The sequence below is a fragment of the Pinus tabuliformis genome, chromosome 1_2 (genome assembly GCF_031772625.1).
Source record: "Pinus tabuliformis cultivar Carrire ecotype Pingquan chromosome 1_2, CPIR1, whole genome shotgun sequence".
NCBI lineage: Eukaryota > Viridiplantae > Streptophyta > Pinopsida > Pinales > Pinaceae > Pinus > Pinus tabuliformis.
The window spans coordinates 440,423,884-440,445,401 of record NC_142298.1 but is presented as its reverse complement, the minus strand read 5'-3'; the positions used below and the strand labels follow the sequence as shown (position 1 = coordinate 440,445,401).

The 21,518-nt window shown below is 37.6% G+C and overlaps 1 protein-coding gene across 3 annotated transcripts in view; it reads right to left on the bottom strand.

Moving 5' to 3' along the window:
- The window catches only part of LOC149206243 (endo-1,4-beta-xylanase 1-like), a 93,949-nt gene extending 72,888 nt beyond the window's left edge, over nt 1-21,061 (bottom strand). The window contains exons 1-3 of one of the 3 annotated variants that reach the window (XM_089395362.1): nt 20,364-21,061; nt 9,601-9,959; nt 9,248-9,401 (exon numbers count right to left, since the gene is read on the bottom strand). In XM_089395362.1, the coding sequence (XP_089251488.1) occupies nt 9,248-9,401; nt 9,601-9,938 (492 nt within the window). In that variant the 5' untranslated portion in view covers nt 9,939-9,959; nt 20,364-21,061. Of the gene's footprint in view, nt 1-9,247; nt 9,402-9,600; nt 9,960-18,875; nt 19,344-20,363 lie in introns of those variants that run through there. The other 2 variants (XM_089395363.1, XM_089395364.1) reach the window with 2 other exon arrangements.
- Between the last annotated feature and the right edge of the window lie 457 nt (nt 21,062-21,518).

Here is a 21,518-nt window from a genome sequence, read left to right as displayed (position 1 = left end):
GATATAATTCTGGAAATCACATCATATCAAGCTGAAATTTTTTTTATAATTCATGTGGGTTTGGAAAAATTTCAGTAAATTTTTTGCATAAAGATATCATTGATAGCTTATTGTTTTCATTGTCATATTGTTGTTGTCATAAAGTTTTTCTTACTGTTGTCCTAAAAACTAATTTCTGAAAATTAAATACTCTGTCATGGAATTGTAATAAAATGCATATCTTTTGTTTCATAAACTGAGTATTTTTTGAGCATCTGTTGACATTGATTGCAAAGAAGTTTTTGTTCTCTTTGAGCTATAATTGCATTTGAAAGAATCTAGAAGATTTGAAATAAGCTTGTGGTCTAATTGTGATATTGCTAAGAAGTTTATCTTTCAATTTTTGTGTATGGAAGTGAACATTCATTTTGACAATTAAGGGCTTTGATATATAACTATGAATCAGATCGTAGCATAAGCACTTTTCATCCTTGAATCTAACTTCATCTCATCTTCTAATCATCTCGTCCATTTGCATATTAAGTTAGTTCTGCGAAACTAAAATTTACTTCCAAGCATAAGCTTGGTCGATAGAGAGATGGGTATCCATCCATCTTAGCTTGAGAAGCCTGATTTTAATAGTACTTAAAACAGTGACCTTGCAGTCATCAGAGCCACAGCTCTCTGCAGCACCAGAGGCACCGAGTATGTTAAATTTTCAGGAGAGGTATCGTTAATCACAACTTAGTGTGCTTCACCTTATCTTCTTTCTCCCAATTACTACGAAATCAGGCTCAATACAGAAAGGATTGAAGGGTTAAAACTTAGATAGGCATTTAACTAAAATTAACCAAGATTCTTGCATCTCATATTAGCTTTAGGATCTGCACTTCACATAAGATAGTCATTCATCCAAGCAGCAGTTGCAATCAATTACTTGGTCATAAATTTCCTAGCAAGATACCATAAGGCACTTGCATCAATTGCTTAAAATCTAATCAAATCCTATAAATCTTGCTAAATCTAAATCAAGTACTTGGTCGCTTCACTGTGTCTCCCAAACTAGCTGGTTTCCAACTAGTTCTCCTTCATTCCATTTTCGTAGGGTCTACCCACTTATCCTACTGTAGAGAGGCAGCTTAAACAGAGATATTGGGGATCAGGGTGACAGCCCCCAATCTGAGTCGTTGTCGCGGTGCGTAGACATTCTGTGCGACAATAGGTAGTACAAATCCTTCAACCTTCTATGAGGAATCCTTGCGCAAATAGGAGGGAAAAAAGGTATGGTTTGATCACGAGTTAGGTAGGTAGAGAAAATCTCAAATGGTTGATCCTTGGCTCCTTGATCTTTCTCCTACAAATCTTTTTTTTAAATGATGTCTCAAACCAATTCCTCCAAGCCCCTAGAAGACTGCGCAAGCAAGAGACACAAAGGAAGTGAGATCAAATGACAAAACACAAGCTAAAAGAAGGATAGAATATACATTAATGTACATGTGCAAGACACAAAGAAGAAACTTGCATCCCTCCTTTGTGCAAGTAAGAAAGACTAGTGTCCTTCCACAAGCTCTTGAAGCTAGATGAAATCAATGAAAGCGCATGAAATATGGTAAGTAGATTTGAGAAATGAGGTTGATAGAGAGCTAGGGTGAGAAACCCCCTTTCAATTTTGTTGATGAGCCTATGTGTGTTCTTACAACCTCCGCCTTGAGAGTGAGTTCATTCAACCGAGAACTTAACCCATGGTCAAGCTTCTTTCCAACACATAAAATAACTTCTACACACTTAAAGGAAGTATTAGCATCACAAGGGACTAGATTGAGCAATGAGAGAAGAGGCTAGATATTTAACCGAGATCATTCGAGTGCTCTTCAATCTAGAGCATCTCTCTAGGCCAATAATAAATGTAGAATAGCTTACATAAATCAATCCACAAATAGGGAAAATGAGATAACAATTTTGAGTTCAAGAAATGTAGAGAATGAAGAACATAAATGGAACAATATTACCTCAAAGTTAGAAGAACAACATTACATCAAAAGTGAACCCCCAAAGTCTTTGTTTTATTGATCATATGAAAGAGTGGGTACAAATTTTGCTAGAGTTTCGCTAGCCCAATAGCTCGTCTAACCAATGATATAATGAGGAGCTCTTGCTCATTTAAATAGAGAAATGGGAGAAAATCCCAATGTGAAACCCCATGACAAGTGGAAAAGTGACAATCTCAAGGCAACCAAATTGAATTCCAAGTGTGAGAGAGCCTAGCATATTCCCTTCTTCTCCAGTGTGATATTGTTATGAAACCAGCTCACAAAAAGATAGAAAAGAGAGACCAACAACTTAGAAATCAGCCTCTTCGAGGGGGCAACCTCCTTTACATTACACAAATGAACAATTCTTGGATGATACAAATGACAAGACCTCATTTCTATATATAGGAGTCTAAGGGGTCATAATATAATCAGAGCCGACATAGCAATAATAATGTAAGGGCACAATAATAACAATAGTGGGCTTCTATGGGGCACCATAATAACAATATGGGGACTACATGGACACAACAATATAATAAGGGGTTTGCACTAATAACAATAAGGGGTTACACTAGTACTACAGGGACCTAACATGCCCCTCTCCTTCAAAAAGTGTTGTCGTCAACGCTTGAATAGTCCTTGATGCTTCTGTATAAAATTCTCATCCTCCCATGTGGAATCTTCAGCAAGTAAGTTCTTCCACTTGATGAGATACTCTGAAATTGATTGATTTCTTAGCAATCGATTTCTTGTTTCTGTGACTACTTCAGATTCCAATGTGATTTTTCCTTCCTCGTCAAGTTCTAGCACTATTATTTGAACTAAGATCTTCTGGAACTTTTGAATGAGTGGCCACACTTCGTCATTCTTCCATTCATCCCTTGCTTTGTTTATCCAATCTTGTTGGATAATAGAAATAGCACAAAACAATGTTTCCACATCCTCATCCTTTCTTGAGAGTGCATTTGCAACAACATTTTGCTTCCCTTTTTTGTAGATGATTTCAAAGTCATAACCCAACATATTTGTGACCCATTTTTTCTGTTCTTTTGAAGATAATCTTTGTTCTAAAAAGTATTTAAGACTATCATGATCCATTTTTACCTTGAAGTGTCTTCCCATTAGGTAAGGTCGCCATTTCTTAAGTGCATGTAGTATTGCCAACATTTCCTTCTCATAAATAGATTTCTTGAGGGACATTTGTTTGTATGGATGTAGCCGTAAAAATACCCAATCGCCTACATCAAAACTTCTTTCACTGTGATGTTGATCTGCCTGTTGTTTCATTCGATTCTGCACCAAAGTGGCGTTATCCTTTAAAAGTTGGAGAACTTGTTGTTGATGCTCGATGTGATCTTTCATTGCTTGAACCTTTTTTCTTCTTGATATGCCCTTCTATCTTAAGAGTTCGAGAAATGGTAATTTCTGCCAATGCATTACAAGATATGGTCGGATTCATTTCTTTATGCTCGATGTGATCTTTCACTTCTTGAACATTTTTCTTCTTAATATGTCCTTCTATCTTGAGAGTTTGAGGAGTGGTAATTTTTGCCAATGCTTTACAAGATATGGTAGGATTCATTTCTTCTTTCTCCGGGGTTGGTTCCCGGTGTATATCCTCTTCTTTTGACGTTTCTTGATCCTTTTCTTCCTCATCTTCACAATCGATGTAAAATAATTTCTTCTCAGCACACTTATGATTTTTAATGTATTTATTATCACAATTGTAACAAAGCCCTTTGGCTCTTTTTTCTTCCAATTGTTGTGGTGTCAACCTTGTAGGTTGTGGAAGGCTAGGAGAAACAACACTTCCCTCTTTATAGTTGTGAGGGCTAGACTTCCTTGTTGCCATAATATTGCTTTCCACTTTTCTTGCCAACATGAATGCCTTCTCCAATGAATCAAGTTCCCAAAGACGAACCTCATGTTGAATGTTATCCTTCAAAGTCCCTATGGAGACATCAACCCTCTGCTTCTCTAGAATATAATTTTCCCTTATATTAAATTTTTAAAAGTCCTCAATGTGCTCTGCCATTAAACACTTTTGTTTGAGATTTATCAATTGGCTAAAGAAGGTGTTGCTCTTTGTATCCTCATAATGTGCTATCATTTCCTCCATGAAAATTGGCCACGTAACAAGTGGTTTACGAGAACAAAGCCCTTTATACCATAAAAATTGATCTAGTTCTAAATATGAAGATGCAATATGTACCTTTTGTATTTGTAACAATTGCACCTCATGTAGATCAATATATTGCTCCATTTGTGGTATCCAATTTACCAGATTTTGCCATCAAACTTCCTCATATCGTCTTTTCTTGATTTTAGGAGCTTGATCTTGAAACGACTGTAACTCTATAATTTCAAATCTCCAAGTTCTGAAATTGCATCCTGCAGTAGCCCTTTGAGTCCTCTTTCTAACCCCGCAAGTCTGATCAAGATTGGATTCTGCAAGGAAGAGTTATGTCAAATCTCCCACGATGACCTGATTATAGACTAGTTCAGTAGAGCGAACTTGTACGATGTGCCACGTGTCACTGTTTCGACCTTAGGTTCTGAAACTGATACCCAACAAACTACAGTCTGTCTTCTTTCTGTCACTTTTTACGCAATTTGAATTAGATGCTCTGAGAGAGAGTTATGATGATTTTCCCAAGGTCACTTGTTTGGGATGTAATTCGGGGGCTTGCAGAAACCCTAAATGTCTTGGACCGTATCTCCGAAAATATAGCGAAGAAAAATCTGAAATTCGGGGCCGAGCTTCACCACGATTTCAGCTCAAATGGGTTTTAATTTCAGAATCTAAAACTTCGTAGAAAACAAATTATAGCGAAAAGTCCACGATGACCTGTTTGAGATGGAATTTTGGAGCTTGCAAAAACCCTAACTTCCTCAGATCATATCTCCGAAAACATAGCGACACAATATCTGAAATTTGAACCAGAGGTTCAAAACGATTTCTTCTCAAATGGATTTTTTTTAATCTTCTGAAACGTCACAAAAAAAAGTTATAGTGAAAATGCCACGAAGACCTGTTTGGAGCAGCGAAACCCTAGAATCCAAAGCTCTGATACCAGATGTCATGAAACCAGCTCACAAAAAGATAGAAAAGAGAGATCAACGACTTAGAAATCAGCCTCTTCGAGGGGGCAACCTTCTTTACATTACACAAATAAACAATTCTTGGATGATACAAATGACAAAACCTCCTTTCTATATATAGGAGTCTAAGGGGTCATAATATAATCAGAGCCGACATAACAAAAATAACGTAAGGGCACAACAATAACAATAGTGGGCCTCTATGGGGCACCATAATAACAATATGGGGACTACATGGGCACAACAATACAATAAGGGGGTTGCACTAATAGCAATAAGGGGTTAAACTAGTACTATAGGGACCTAACAGAAATCGATTCTAGAAATGTGGCAGCATATTCCCTTCTTCTCCATGTGCACAATTTGAATCTCCATTGTGTAGATGCCAAGTGTTGTGGAGGTGGGTGAAATGGGAATCATCTCCCTTTAATTTCTCAACTACGGCTGCTCTTTGACACCTCTGCCACTATTGCGCGTAGGCTGCCTCCCTGTTGTGCATAGACTTTTGAACTGAAGTGCGTGGAGCTGAAGTGAGGGGCAGCGTACAAGTTGTGGAGGATAAATGCGTACAAGTGGAGGATGTTGTAATGTTTGGTGGAGACATACGTCATAATTTCCTCAATGAAAATCTTCAATAGATCCTCAAGCAAATGCATTGATCCTTCATGAATAATCAACTTGCCACATAGCAAATAGAACCATTAAATATGGCCCACAAATTGATTTTTCCCATGTGCAATAATCCATGTGATGACATGGGGCCAAATCACCTTCCAACTTATCCCTTTGTCTTGCCTTTTAACTTGAATTTATTTTCCAAGTCATTTCCACCTCATGCTGGCATGTGGAAATTTTTATTTTTCTCCATTTTATTTATTTCTAGGCTATTTTATTGCCACATTTTCCCCTAGACTTAGGAAAAGTGGATTTTGTAGGGTAAAAACAAATTTTATGGCTCGTTGTAATATTCATAACAGAAATATTCAATGAATAACAGAAACATGCACTATGACAACAACTAGGAAATTCAACACAGGCAGGAAATCACAACACAAGAGGAAATGCACCAAAACTCTGAGCCATTTTATTTATTTCTGAGCAAATAAAGTACAAATGAGTATGAAAGAGGAACCTAGGCTTGCTACAACAAGCAAATCCAAACCTAGGTGATGATCAAGCTACCCAAATGTCAGATGAGCTCCCCACCATGATTTTGTGCTAACCCAAAAAATTATTACCACTGCTATTGTAGGTGAATTGAGATTTTGGCCCTCAAATCTACTCCAAAAATTCTGCAAAATTAAATGTAGGCTCTCCACACTAGCTCCAACAAAACCCAAAAATATCTCACAGACCCAAGTGGTGGAAATGGTCCTGGGGTAAATTGCGCCCTCCTCCAACAATTTATGTTGCTAACTGTTGAATGGAACTAGGAATTTTTCCCTCAAAAGTGCTCAGAAAATTCTGTAAAATTAATCCTAGCCTCCTCTCACCAAACCCACAAAAACCCAAAAAGGGTTTGGGCTGAATCCACCGACCCCCGATGACCCCCAACAAGTGTAAATTTACTCAATTTGGCCAAAAAACGCCCTACAGTTTAGATACTACTTAATTTGGCCCAAATCTCCCTCCAAGAAATCCTCCCTAACTCCTGCAAATTTCTCCCCTCAATCACCAAGCAGATCCCAACTCGAATGCTCCCCAAATTCTGAATCTCTGCAAGTGCACAGAAGCTGCCAGTAAACCCCTGTGCAGGCCCTGGAATAGATAAATTCGGTCCTCCAAAATGCAGCACTCTCGGCCCTGCAAATCCCCAAGGAAAAACTTGTCCTCCTTATGGATAATTCTCTGCAAATTCTCTGGCCAAAACTCCATTGTTTGCTAGCTTCTCTCAACCCCTTCAAATTTCCTTCTGCGCCCTAAGAGAAGCACGCTCCAGCTAGAAATAGTATGCAATGTAGCTCCTAGAGAAGCCCTGAGATGGACTCCTTCTTACTCCCCTAGGGTGACACTCGAAGTTCACCGAAGGTAGAGGTGGAATTCCGCTTGGAATTCCTAGTGCTAAACAACACTTTTCTTCTTGTGCTAAACAGCCCTAAGAGAAGATGAAAGGTTAAATGTACTAGTCAAAAGATGATTAGCAAATGAGTCCATCCTCCTTTTATAATTTCTCCCCAGGCCTCCAGACTCCTTTTTTAATTATTATTTTATTGGTGGGGTCCATTTTCCACTAAGTGACTTTTTCCTTCATTTTAATAAAATAATAATTTGCCACCAATATCCAATAAAATAATACTTACCACCTTTCTCCAAAATAATATTTGCCCCCTTTACTTAATATCACCAAAATTAGGAAAAATTCCCATGCTCACAAAATTGGGGATAGTCAAGGAGGAAAGATCTAATTTTGATTAATCATACCCCCTACAACTTCTCTAGACATAACTGATTACAATTTAAAAAAAAAATATATATATATATATATATATATATATTAAAAATCTCACCCTATAGGAAATTTTTAATAATTAAAAAATGACCCCTAAACCAAATCAAATTCCGCGAAATTTTACAAATGATCTAGCATGGTAATATACATTGACTCTAGACACTAGAACTCACCCAAGACTCTACCATCAAGCTGCACTCCAACTTTGGAGGTATAGCTGGGAAAAAAAACTCAACTAGTTATTTAGTGTCGAAAAACACGAATAATTAACTAAGTGAAAAAAACTCCCTTGAATGGACTCACTTGATAGTAAAGTCCCAAGCTACTTGGGCCTGTTACATGGCTTTATTCATCTTGCTAGCATCATATTTACAATATCCCCACAGGGCTGCAAAATCTGAGTACAAAATGAAGAGAGAGAAGAAAGAAGGGGCCTAAAAGCCCTAATGAAATCTAGAACTCTGAATGATCTGAAAGTGCTTGAATGCTTTGAAATGTACTTAGGGCATGGAGTCTTCAAAAAATCTTCAAATGCAAATTTAGTGCTCAACAACATCCATTTGGCATAACAGACAACTATATAAGGACACTTGTCCTCCCACATTTGACACACAACTCGGATACTTTTCTGTGGAAAGTAATTCGGACTTTCTGAGGCAAAGAGAAGGCGGATTTGAGACAGAGACAAGACAGATCTCAAGCAGAATATTGGATGAGTCTGAGGGTAATTGAAGGACCAAATCTCTGAGGAAATACTCTATGGAAGAATCGAATCTCTGAGATAGCAAATCTCTGTGGAAGGGGCGAATTTCTGTGGATCAGACGGCAGCAGACTAAGCTTCTCCAGGCACAATATGAGGCCAAGATTATGACCTAGCAGAACAGACCAGACTGAAGTTCTTGGGCAGCAATTTGACTTGACTAGAAGTCAGATGGATCAGGTTTCAGCCCCTTTGTGGTGACTAATGACTCAATTGAGGAGCCTTCTTCTCTCTTCCCTCATTACGCCTTGACTCCTAGTTCCAGCATAACATGACATCCTTTATACATCTCACAGTTTTATTTCTGCACATTTTTTGTCCTACATTTAGCTATATACTTGGCTCCATTTTTGCTTTTGCTAGAGTAGCATTAGGTGCTGCTTTCACACTCCCACAATGTACTTACAATGGATGTAACTTTGAGTCCCACCGACTTATTTATTGTAATCATTAGTTGGACATCAATAAAATTACCTTATCTCCTCTCCTCTCTCTTTTTTCTCTCTCTATTGTTACATGCTCTTTCTTAGTTGCATGGTTAAATAATGTCAAAGTTATTAGATTACACACTACTAAGTGTAGCGTTCATGGAGAAATTGTTTATAATACACACCATAGTTGCAGATTCCGCTGATCTGGACTAAAAAGACACCATGGTAGCACAGTGATGCACTGATTCTGCCAAGGGAACATTTTTTTCCCTCACACCCCCCAAAAGAATTTGTCGAATTAAGTGCTTCAGTAAACAGATTTTCATGACAAAATTGTAACAAATAATGCTCTAAATGACCTCTTCAATATTTCTTTAAAACACAGTAACTTACTCAGCAAATTTGAAAGCAAAAGATCGTCGAGTAACAACCACTAGGAAAGTAATGCAGTGAACCAAAATGATGAGAGTGCTTTCAAAAACTAAAGCTCACCTTAACTATAGTTGCAGACCAGATATGAACTCTGTCAATTAGAAGATCAAGACCAGGTAAAGGTCCTTCCAAGTAGAATACAGCTCTGTATGGCAAGCTCTTCAAGGAAAATGTCCCTTCAAGTTTTTCCCACCTCTTTCTTGATGCTGTCACTCTGCACAATAGAGATTCTATCTTAGCCCCATTAGCGGCCACTCCAGAAGCATATGTAAGATAGTATAATAGTCGTGAACTTTTGAAATTTGCAAACATCTATAGTTTCAGTGGTCACATTTATCCATTCAATTGCTTTTGTGAATGCATGGAATATTTTCTAATCCAACAAGGTAGTGAGATAAAATTTCAAAACATACCTTCCAACCCTTACAAAAGTTGGAGTTGAATTTGGATTTTCTAGTCTTAATGTTGCCAATACATCAGCTGTTTCTTGAGAGGACCCCCAGATGCGAACAAAAGCTAAAATGTTGTATGTTACATGTGGCAACAGTCTTAGAGTGATATCCTGTTCCAAACCTTGCCAGCATTGTGTTCGATTGGATACAACAGCAAACTGGCTTCCTGATTCTGCTTTGATTTCTTCAGCATAGTCAGAACCATCAGAGAGAAATCCATTGCAAGAATTTGGATGCCAAGATAGAAGACCCTCTGAAAAATCATGGTTTATAATAGCATTGGTCTCTACAACCTCCATTTTGCTTCCCTTCAAGCTTCCCTGTACAAGGACAAAGGGAAATCATATCGAATCAATGTTGAAAATATATCTTGAAGAGATATTTAAAAGCTTTTAACAAACTAATAGGAAACATAGAAAATTGAGATAAAGATGTTCAACATTGATAGACTAATTTCCAAAGTGGGCGGTAAGAGTGGAGTAGTAGACATACAAATAACCTGTGTCTTGAACATGAACAATTCACCTGAATGGAACCGGTGGGATTAAGGGGCAAGAAACAATCTTTGCTACTAAGATGAGGGCTGGTTGGTCTTATCAGATAAAGTACAATAAGATCCACCAAAATAACTTTAAGGCTTAAAGCAACTTCATAGTCTAGATACATTTTGAAGAACATGTAAGGAGACTTCAATGTACAGACAAAAATCCCGAAGTAGATGATCTACATATTCCAAGTCTTCTGGAGTATTTAACTTGAAGTATGAACTTTGTTCGCTACATTTGGTATCAGAGTTGTTTGATCCTCTTCCTACTTAACCACTGCACAAGAGCCCCATTCTCTGATCCAGGTCTTTGACCATCAAAATTCATCAACTTCATTGTCATTGAAGCGGTTCGCTACAAGCTTTTAGAGTTCTCCATTTTCGCCAATTTGCCCTTGGCCATTAAATAAAAAATTAAATTAAAAATTAAAAGTTAATAAATAAAATCGTATTTAGAACCAAAAAAAAATACAAAAAAATCTATTTAAAAAAATATTAAAAAAATATATATATATATATATTAAAAACAAAAAAATAGAAGAAAAAAAGAAAACAAAAAAATTATAAAAAAACCATATATATATTTAAAGAAAAAAATTATATAAAAAAAGGGAAGATTAAAAAATAAAAATAAAAATAAAATAAAGGTGAATTCCAAGATTCAAGGAAGTAATAAAGTTTTGAAGTCTTATAAAAGGGATTACTTTAAAAAACCCCAAGTTCATCTTAACAAAGTAAAAATGGAGTCAATCACTGACGAGAAAGAAATTGAGTGTAATTCAGAAATGAAAGAGGGAAGATTTCCTAAAACTTTTAGTATATGTGTCGATGCGCTATTTAAAATCAAAGGATCACTTGCGGGAAATGATGTTATCATCTCTATTGATCCTACTCAAAATAATAACTATGTTAGTACTAAATGTGCTAACCAATTAGTGATTCCTGAATCAAATATAGTTGAAACGAATTTTGTTGACACAAGTGACAAACAATACGACATAAGCAATCTACAACTAAGTATTGGAGACTATACTTTTGTCTCGCAATTCACCGTTAAAACCTTATTTTGCGACAATAGTGATATAGTTCTGAGTTTGCCCTGGATCGAGTCACTAGGATCTTCACCTCAAGTAAATTAGAATACCACCACACACATGATAGGGGAAAGACAAACCAAAAGAACTATTTATCTACATTTGAATCACAGGAACAAACATCTCAATCAATCTACGAATCCATATCACTCTAAACATAAACAACAAACTTATGTTTCGAAGACTACTAATGTCAGTACAATTCAGTGTTGTGATAACAATTCACACGAAGTATCCAGTAACCACAAGATTCCACAGAAGATTAATTTAGGATGGTCAAATCCATTCTCAATGCGACAATTTTGTTTATCACTTAGAGGATCATATCGTCTTGTTTCAACAAAGATGACCATTTTGAGACAAGAAGACATTCGAAACAGAAAAAAGAGATCAAGCCTTTCATTAGTAAGCTTTGAGGACAAAGCTTTTTGAGGAGGAAGGCAATGTTATGAATAAAATATATATAAAAATAGTAAAAATAATATAAATAATAATAGACATAAACAATGATTAATTAACTAATAATTAGTAAGGAAGAGGCATGTCTCTATAGACATGACCATTCGTGAAAGGGTACTTACCTGGCTATATATACAGGACCCTCACTCTCAATTGTATCATCATTCTCATTCATACATTTTAAATTTTAATATATATTCTTGTATCCTAAATGGAGATCTACATATTCCAAGTCTTCTGGAGTATTTAACTTGAAGTACGAACTTTGTTCACAATAGTAGAGAAAATAATATCGCCCAACCCCACGCTGAAAAAAGGGCATAACTATTACAACAAAGTATAAAATTTGGAGACGGAGAAAAAATAGGTATGAAATAATAGAATCATAGAAACAGTAGAATTTTATTTTTCTGGGCAGATAAACATTGTTTTTGCCTCTCAATAGTAAATTAATTAATCCAGAGATATGAATGGCATGGTAAGAGCAGGGACACCAAGATAAAATTCAATAGACCCAAGGGTCAAGTAAATGTTCAAAAGACGAAATACACAAAAATGCCCAAAAAATTGAAAGACATGGATTATGAGAACTCGGTAACCATCAAATATTTCTCTCATGTGCTAGTGTTAAATCGTCCCATTAAGAGGGTTTTAGACTAAGTTACCAAGATCTGAATATGGATGCAAATCCATAAGATTTTTGAAAAGTCGAGATTTGATACTACAGGGATACATCAAGGACAAAAACCACTAATATTTTTTAAATTCTTAAAAAACATATTTATAGTGAAGAATCAAAACCGATCATGAATCACAGCATTAGAACTGAGATCATTAGATATTGTCAACTAGAAACACAAGGGTGTCTCATATCACTGCTCAAGATTGAGTCAGTCCAAAAAAACAGCATTCAATGTCTTATATTGGAAGTGGGGCAGGATTATCTTATAGAATATTATAAGGGGCTTAGGGTTTGAGTGGAAAAACATGCCAAAAATCTAGAAATAAAATCAAAAAAACTAAAATTACATCAAATTCTCCTTGGGATCCATGCATGTTTAGGTTGAATATCAATGGATCCACCTCCAAAAATCTGGAATTGCCTCCAAACTGTCTGGATACACCAATCTGTATCCATATACAGATCCAAAATGTGGATCCATGGATCTAGGGTCAAGACCCTGCAAATCCAATAACAGAGGTTTTATATCACCTAATATCATAGTATTTGAGTAAGCCCAACTATTGATCAAGGTCGAATTTACTAGTTGTATCCATCATTGCACGAAGTGGGGACGAAAAGGACAAAAAGGGGACATTTTTTGGAAGAGGGGACACAAAAGCATCATTTTCCAAAAATCTAGAAAGCAAAGCATCTTGGAAGCATCTAATATATATATATATATTCAAAACAAACATCCCAAATACCAAATTAGTTGTAGAAGACATGAAAACATGCATATTTTTACATAAATTAAGATAGGTATGGCATCCATGATTCCATTGTACATTAATGATTAATTATCCGAGCATCAACCATCTATATTCTAGCAATTACAAACATACATCAAATTTTTAAGCATATTATAAAACATAAAACATTTAAGCATATTATAAAACTTAAAACATAAAGCATATTATCTAGCAAGTGAGGAACTGTCAACATTAGTCGTTTTCAAAATTCAAATAATAATGTTTACAAAATAGACCACTTGGTCACCGCCAAGAAAAAAAGGTTCAAATTCACAACAAGCCTATAAGTCTAATGATTAATCTATGACAAAAGTAGTAAATTGTGAATATATCTACTAATCTCTACTCCTTCCACCACGAAGAGAACGTGGCGGTGGGCCTCCACGTGGTCGCAATGAAGAAGACAGTGCCTCTGAAAGTTGTGGGAGTGGAACTGAAACTGATGAAGATGAAGCCTCTGTTGTTGTTGTTGAACCATGGAACCTAGGAACCAAGGGACCAGATGGGGATGGCATCTCAACTCGATCATCATCATCATCCTGGAATCGCTCAAAAAATTCATACCAAAAAAACCACTAGTTAACAAAAAAAATAAAAACAGGAACTAGAGAAATGCTTTATAAGCAAAATTCATACCAGACTGGACATATCTGGAGAAGAGCATCCTCTAATTGCTCTAATCGCAACACTCCATTTTCCAAATTGGGCTCCTCTGGATTTCTATCCCAAACCTTAAGGTCTTTGTTGCTCTTTGCATCATCAATAATGGGACAACAATCGCAAGTTGTAATGAACATAAACCAAGCTCTTTGTGCGACCTAAACTCAGCCTGTTCCTTTTAACACTATGGATGAAAGAATAAGAGCTCCAACACCTCTCTGCGGAAGAAGTGTTTACCACTTGTGATAGCACCCGCAATGCCAAAGTCTGTATAAGTGGAGTAGCACCTCCATGCATGTTCCACCACTCAAGAGAAGAAAAACTCTCTCGATCCCTAATTGCACGCATGCTCCCAAATGGACCAATGCTAAGCGTATAGTTGCTCAATTGTTTCCGTACCATGGTAGCCTCCTCCTCATCAGGGACTAATTTACCCAATGCAATCATATATTTTTCTAGAACCTCTGGAACTAGGTGTGGTTTTCTCCTGCGCCCCCCCAAGGAGCTGGTGTTGAAAGCCATGCTAATGCATGCAATGGAACATTTAGAATTTCCCATCGGTTTTCCACTTCTGCATGAATATAACTGTACAAGGTGATATCTCTAGGCTCAATAATGTCTTTGATCTGGCCCAACATGCTATCCATTTGCTCATACACCTCCCCAATTATTGGCTGATTTGAATATGCAAACTTGATCGTGTAACAAATTGGTTTGGTGATTTGCAAAACATATTTAACCTATGACTAAAAGAACATGTCAAGAATAATGTCCTTGGCTACAGTAGCACCATCTTTATTAGTGTTGATTTGCTCCCATGATTCAGAGGTCACCATATTAGTTAAAGCTTGTCTTACCTTCACTAGCCGCCTAAAGGTGAGGTAATAACCTGCAAATCTTGTTTTTGCAAGTTTAAGCAACTACAACTTGGAGTAAGTGCCCTAGAAGTAGTATAAAAGTCTAAAGTTGTTGTGACACTGCATCCACAGAGAGAATAGCTACTTCTTTAGGCCTCCTTGAAGAGCGAAGTTCCTAAATCTTGATCATTTTGACTCCAATCTTCCCAATAGCCAAGCACTGGTCCTAGATCCTTGGTGATCACATTAACTTAACGAAATATCATTCTTTCACCTCTTTTCTTCCTCTTTTTTTCGTCCCCTAAGGATAAGGAGATTTTCTAGGGCTTGGTGCGAAATTTTAGGGAGGAGGAATTTTAGGATTCCATCCAAACAAGTTTCTTCATTTATGTCTCCTCTAGGCATCCTCTAGTTTTGAACGAATTCCGATGGTGGAATTTCAAATAAATTGATGCCCTAGCTATCACACCAAGAGGGAACCCTTGAAGTTGCTTTGACTTGGGGATTTCTTGAAGGTTTACACTTTGTAGTTCATCATTCAAAACCTTTTCTCTTAACTATAAGTGATCATTGGATGAGCTTTTACCATGGTATATTTCTCAACCCTTGGTCTCTTATAGTATTTCTCTCAAGGGGTTTTTCGTGGAAAGTCACCCTAGCTTGTCCCAAAGCTCGCACTTTAATTGAATCTTTCCATTGAATGAGGCATCCTTACCTCATGTTGAACCCTAGTATATATTATAAACACATCAATCACAAGTGAGGGATTTTGGAAGTTTTGATCTTAGGCATTCATCATTTTTTAATATTCCTAAGCCCAAGGTCATCCTTCATAGGCCTTTCTTGGGCAGCCTTTCGGCTTTTCTTTAAGTATTTGAACCATTAATTGAGTCTCTCCTTTGAATGGGCCTAGGAAATCACGTTATACTTTGTCATTGATCCTATCATTCAAGTTGTTTCCTCCATACCAGGACTCCTCCCATCGGTGAAAGTCCGTAAAGAGCAAGGGGCATCGACTGAGGTGACAGTGGGTCCTTGTCCCATTGTTGTCACTTGGTCTAGTAGTAGTCCCTTTGGAACCCCTCCTAGGACTCCTGCTAGATTGAGCGGTAACACAACCACAGGTGCCTCTCCCTTGCCCTTCTTCTTGTTCGAACATTGAACTACATAGTGTCCGTATTTGTGACATGCAAAGCACTTGACTTTGCTCATGTCTTTTTTCTTATCAGCCTGTGAAGATGCTCCTCCACTTGGTTCTGTTTATCCTTCGCCTTGCCTTTCTTTGCTTGCCCAACAAGACCAAGGTTCTCCTCATCGCCACCCTTACGTTGTCCACTAGATAATGACTCCTCCCAAATCCCCTTTTGAGTGAAGTCGTCCCATAGCTTGTTCCAATCAAGAAGCTTGTCATGTGCTAGGATCCCTATCACAAAGGTATCCCATTGTTTGGAAAACCCGCTCAAGGCTATCTTAATAAACTCATCCTCTTACACAACTTCCCCCATAGCTGCAAGCTCATATCAAACTTGTTGAATCCTGATAATGTATGATGCCACTATGCCTAATCTTGGTGTTTCTCAATTTCTCTCTCAACACAATATTACAGTTTAGGTAATCACTCTGCTACATCTTTGTCAAACTTGTCCACATCTCACGGGCAGTCTGCTTTCTTGATATGTGAGGGATCACATGATCCTTCGCAGCATCTAAGATGATGTGTTTAGCTTTCACATCCTCCATATTGTGAGTAGTTTGTGTTGTAGCTTCTGAAATGTTGAAATTTCCTTGCACCCTAGGTCTGGTCTATGACTTAGCTAAGCACATAAACACATTAGAGATGCCCAACAATAAAGCACTTTGCATAGGGGAATATATCAGTAGTGGAATCAACAATAGTACACAAGATATATTGGCCTAATCACTTTCCTTATTAGTCGATCAACAAGAAAATCATAGGGCTCCCATAACAAGGATCATGGCCCCTTAGAAACCCTGATACATTGCTACAATACAAAAAAATACAAGTTTGTCCTTTGACTGTTACAACTAGCGCTGAGGCCTAATCCTTCAGGTCCTCATCTTCCCATGAAAACAAAGACAAAACAACACAACTTACTTGTTGTTTGCAGTCCTTAGCAATCATCCCTTCCAGTGTTCTTTGTCCTCAATATTCGTTGTACTTTGCCACCAAACACCGCCCAGCCAACTCCTTTAGGCTCACAGTCCACTTTGTCCACAGAGACCAACTCCTTTACATCTATGTTCAATAGCTGTAGCCTTCAGCAAACTACTCTTTCAGTCCACTAATCATAACAACCACTGATTAGCCCTCTATAACTCAACCAACCTCCTTATCATCACCTCGATTTCCTTCTAATTAACTCAACCAGCCCTCAAGCCTCCACAAATGTCCCTCGACCAGCCTTCACAATATCTGAGGCCCTTGGCCCACTTCAATGACTGAGGCAGCCTGTAGCCAACCCTCCTTGGCTCTGCGGCTGCCCTAAACACAACATAGAACAGTCCTTAAGCCACAGGTAACCTTAACTAGGCCTTAAACCAGCTGTATAGAAAGGCCGAGATATGTTGGTTTCTCAACTTTTAAATAGTAAATTTTCAGCAAAAAAATAAATAGGAAATCACCACAAGATGACAAAAATTTAGCCCAACAAATTTCCCTTCACTTTTTATTGAAATCTAGAAAATTTAGGCCTTAGACCCTCAGAGAAACTACATAGAAAATACAGGAATACTAGAATCTAAAACAGACCCTAGGATTTTTGGCCCAATGAAGAATTCGGAAAATGGCTGCTCTAGAAGATAATTTGGCCCTTGAAATTTCTCAGCCTCCACCTGTATACCTATGCCCTAGGAAAATCGCAGCTCACTTCCTCATAAAGCACTGGCCAGAAATCTTGGCCTCTCCTCCCAATCTCGGCCTACTCCAAAAACTCAACCTCTCTCCCTCAAATCTCAGACCCCTTCAGAAATATCAGCCCTTTCAAATTCTCCTACCAAAAAATTGTTGCACACTTTTCCTATTGCTCCTCAATCACTCGAGCCTCTCCCTTGGGTTCTTTTTATAATTTCAAATTGAAAAACATCCCTAACCCTCAATCTCCAACGTGATAGAGGGCTAGGATTAAATCCTAACCCACTTAGATCAATGGCTGAGATTAGATCTAAGTCATTTAAATAATTATATATTTAATTAATTAAATTAAATAACGTGTTTTTTTCTAAATTAAACTTAGAAGAGAAATCATATTAGTTGTTCCTCTCAAACAACCACCTAAAGAGGACTTCTTCGTTAGCATGTTAGACACAAGCCTATGCAGAACTCCTTCCAAAGCTACAAAATCAGCACATGAAAGGCATTAAAACTGCTAGAGATCTTTTTGATGTTTAAGCAAGGGATTGGAAGAGCTAGCCTACTTTTAACACTGAGTTCAACCTGATCAACCTTGACAAGCATATCAGGTATGGAGATTGGGATCTCATTCTTAACAATCTTTTTCGCAAACTCACCCTGCAAGAATCACAAGCTAAGTGACGCAACTAGAGATGGGATAGACTAAAGGGTTTCAAGAAATACACATTTGTTTACGGTTATAATGCTTGTTGGCTAAGCCAGTTTTGGATGGTAGATTGAATAAAATATAGAGGCTCAAATCTAAGCAAAAGACTTCCTTATATAGAAGCCCTGTTTTACTTGGCCCTTTGTTAAAGGCAACCTTCTTATAGGCCAACACTAGAAGAACTTAAGGGTGACACCACTACAATGACCCTTCATAAAGGATTAAACATTTAAACATTTGCTTTGGTTCTACAAATTTTGCTATATCTGCCTAGGTATGGGCCTTCAAGCTCTGTAGCCATTTGCTTCTGTCATCCACATCCTGGAAGTCAACCATATTAAGAGGCACCTTCCCATGGCCCGCTGAGCTTCACACAGCATGGCAAATGATTAAAGTGGATATCTTGCATGACAATGCATCATTGGAAAACAAGAAAACAAGATATAAATGCCTATTCACAAATGCATAGCACTGCACATCTTTTACTTGGTATGATAACCCTCTAAGATGGCCCTGTTTGCACTTGCAGATCCCAAGGCAAATGAGGAAGATGGAGGTGGAGATGCCACACCTGTGCCAATTGATTACGTTGATACCATGCACAATGCGTAGGATCCCCCTTATGAATCGTGAGCACTCACCAGCCTGTTCAACCCATTATAGAGCTTCTGCTAATCATCGCCCTCGGCTAAGCGATTCATGAGGACCAGGAGCAGCGCAGGAGTTGGCCACTGCCTCAGCTCCCTAAGTCCCACGCTTTGATATGTTTATGACGCTTCCACTGGCTATTTTTTAGTCAGAGCAGCCTGAGGAGCCTGAGCAGAGCAATGATAGACGGGAACCAATTCTGGCTGATCTGGAGCTTGCAGCAGATAGATGGGGGCCAATTCTGGCTGATCCAGAACTCGCAGCAGATAGATAATGGGCAACCCCAAGGGCAAAGACCCTCCCCCTGATGCGGGCACTATTCCATCAGCTGCTTGATATGACAATCTGCTATGGCCATCTTACCTGTTCAGTTTGATTATGATTTTGCTATGTTAACCTGTTTGGCCTTAATTGCGTTTTGACTTCTTGGCGTTGAGTGGCTTCATTTTATTTGCTGATAGAGCTAATTATCCGCTCTCTTTACATGAGGCGGCTGTGCCGGCCTTTTTCTAAATAAAATGCATGTTAACATTACTGTATAGAAAGTGAAGCAGTTTATAAGAAAGGGGGGAAAACGCTCTCAGATTCACTCTATGGTACGCTTCTATTCACTGTCTGAACCTGAGAACCCTGAGTGAATGTTTAGGTGTGTTATCCAATGGACCACTAACCGTATATCGCTATCATTTCACCGTGGTCTAATTGATAAACGAAATGACGAAATGGTTTTTTTAATGTGCATAAATTTATGTCGTTTAAGACGCTGAATCATTTATATATTCAAAATTGTATTTTAATAGAAATAAATTCTGGAAATTGTAGGAAGTGCTGGTGGAGGAATAGCTAGAATCTGGGTAAAAAAATTTTAAAAATGTGACATAGTATTCCATCAAAAACTTCTGAAAAATCCAAAATTTTAAAATTTAACAAATATGACCTAGATTTCTAATCAAATTTTATCATAAACTTGGAAACTTGCTAAATTTCCTTGATTTAACAATCTGGTTAAACTAACTACGGCGAAATTGTATTGCCAAATTCTATTAGTTAGACTGCTCCATTATCCTTCCCAGTAGCATTAAAAACCGTGTACCAGTTTTATTGAGATTTACATTTTTCATCACAGTCGGGGTAATTGGTTCGAAGCTTGAGAAGGCCTTATAAGGGAAGAACAATGCTTCACTCAGTAGAACAATGCCGGCTCTTGTCAGTCAAAGTGGGTATTCATACTAAACAAGCCTGCTTGAATTCAGATGATCGTAACACTTGACAACAGATTTGGAACTGGTATGCTACGAATTAATTTACCAGTACGGTGTAAGGATTCTAGAGATCGTCGCTTACTAACATACATGAAGCAAATTCAAACCGAAAATTTGAGAATATTAGTAGATGAGATGGAAAATCTGACCTCTAACCGCTTCACGTTCTGTCAGTTCCCTCACTTGGGTTGCAGCTCGCAGGGAAATAGGGTGTCTTCATTGCATTATGGATGAATTTTAATTTATATGGTCAGGCAAGGGGAACGTCGTTTGACTTCACTCCATGCTCGGTCGAGGAAACCATGGTTATGGTTGAAGTATGTATGAAGGTGTGGTAGGGTTGTCTGTTAGATATGTTGCGTACTTGCAGGTCAATGGTAGAAACAGCCAACATTTTTTAAGGGTAAGCTTGGCTTTCAAGTCACTATTTAATGGATTTTCCACTTAAAAGGTTAGAATGGTTTTTCTATGCGACTGGTACACTTTGTCGGTATTTTTTCTCCACGGCAATCGAGCATGCGTTGGGCGTTCGGCTTCCTGGGTGGTTGTGACATGAAAGTTCATTCGTTGGGTACTAACTGGATTGTTATTTACGTTTGACAAATTTGTTCCAATTTTCCAGTGCCCTCCAAAATGTTTGACTTGTCTTATTGCTTGGCCGGAAAGATGATGCTAATAAATTTGTTCCATTTTTCCATTGCCCTCCAAAATGTTTGACTTGTCTTATTGCTCGGCCGGATAGATGATGCCGATAAATTTGTTCCATTTTTCCATTGCCCTCCAAAATGTTTGACTTGTCTTATTGCTTGGCCGGATAGGTGATGCTGCCCAGGAGCAACAGCTTATGTAACGCGTGCACTTTTTTCGACATCTCTTATTGCTGGGCTTGATATATCAGGAGGACCAGAAACCGTAGGGTTATGTAACGCGCTCATTTTTTATTTGTTTTTTCTCAACTCATTGCTTTAATAACTTTGTTGTGTGTCTATGTTTTAAAGGGTCATTACCCTACAATGAACGTATGATTTCACATATAGTTTTATAAAGGTAAATATTTACATTTTATAATAAGATTAAATATATTTTATAAGTAGTTTAAGAGTCAGTTTAATGGGTGATCAAAGTGATATGAAATTTTAAAAATTATGTTTTAAAAGTAGTTTAAGGGATAGTTTAATTGGTGATTAAAATGATATGAAATCTTGAAAACTAAGAAATTAAAGGTTCAATTTCTTAAAGATTCAATTCTTTTGTTGTAATCTGGTCTATGAAGAGGAAGATAGATCATAGGTCCCAGAGATATA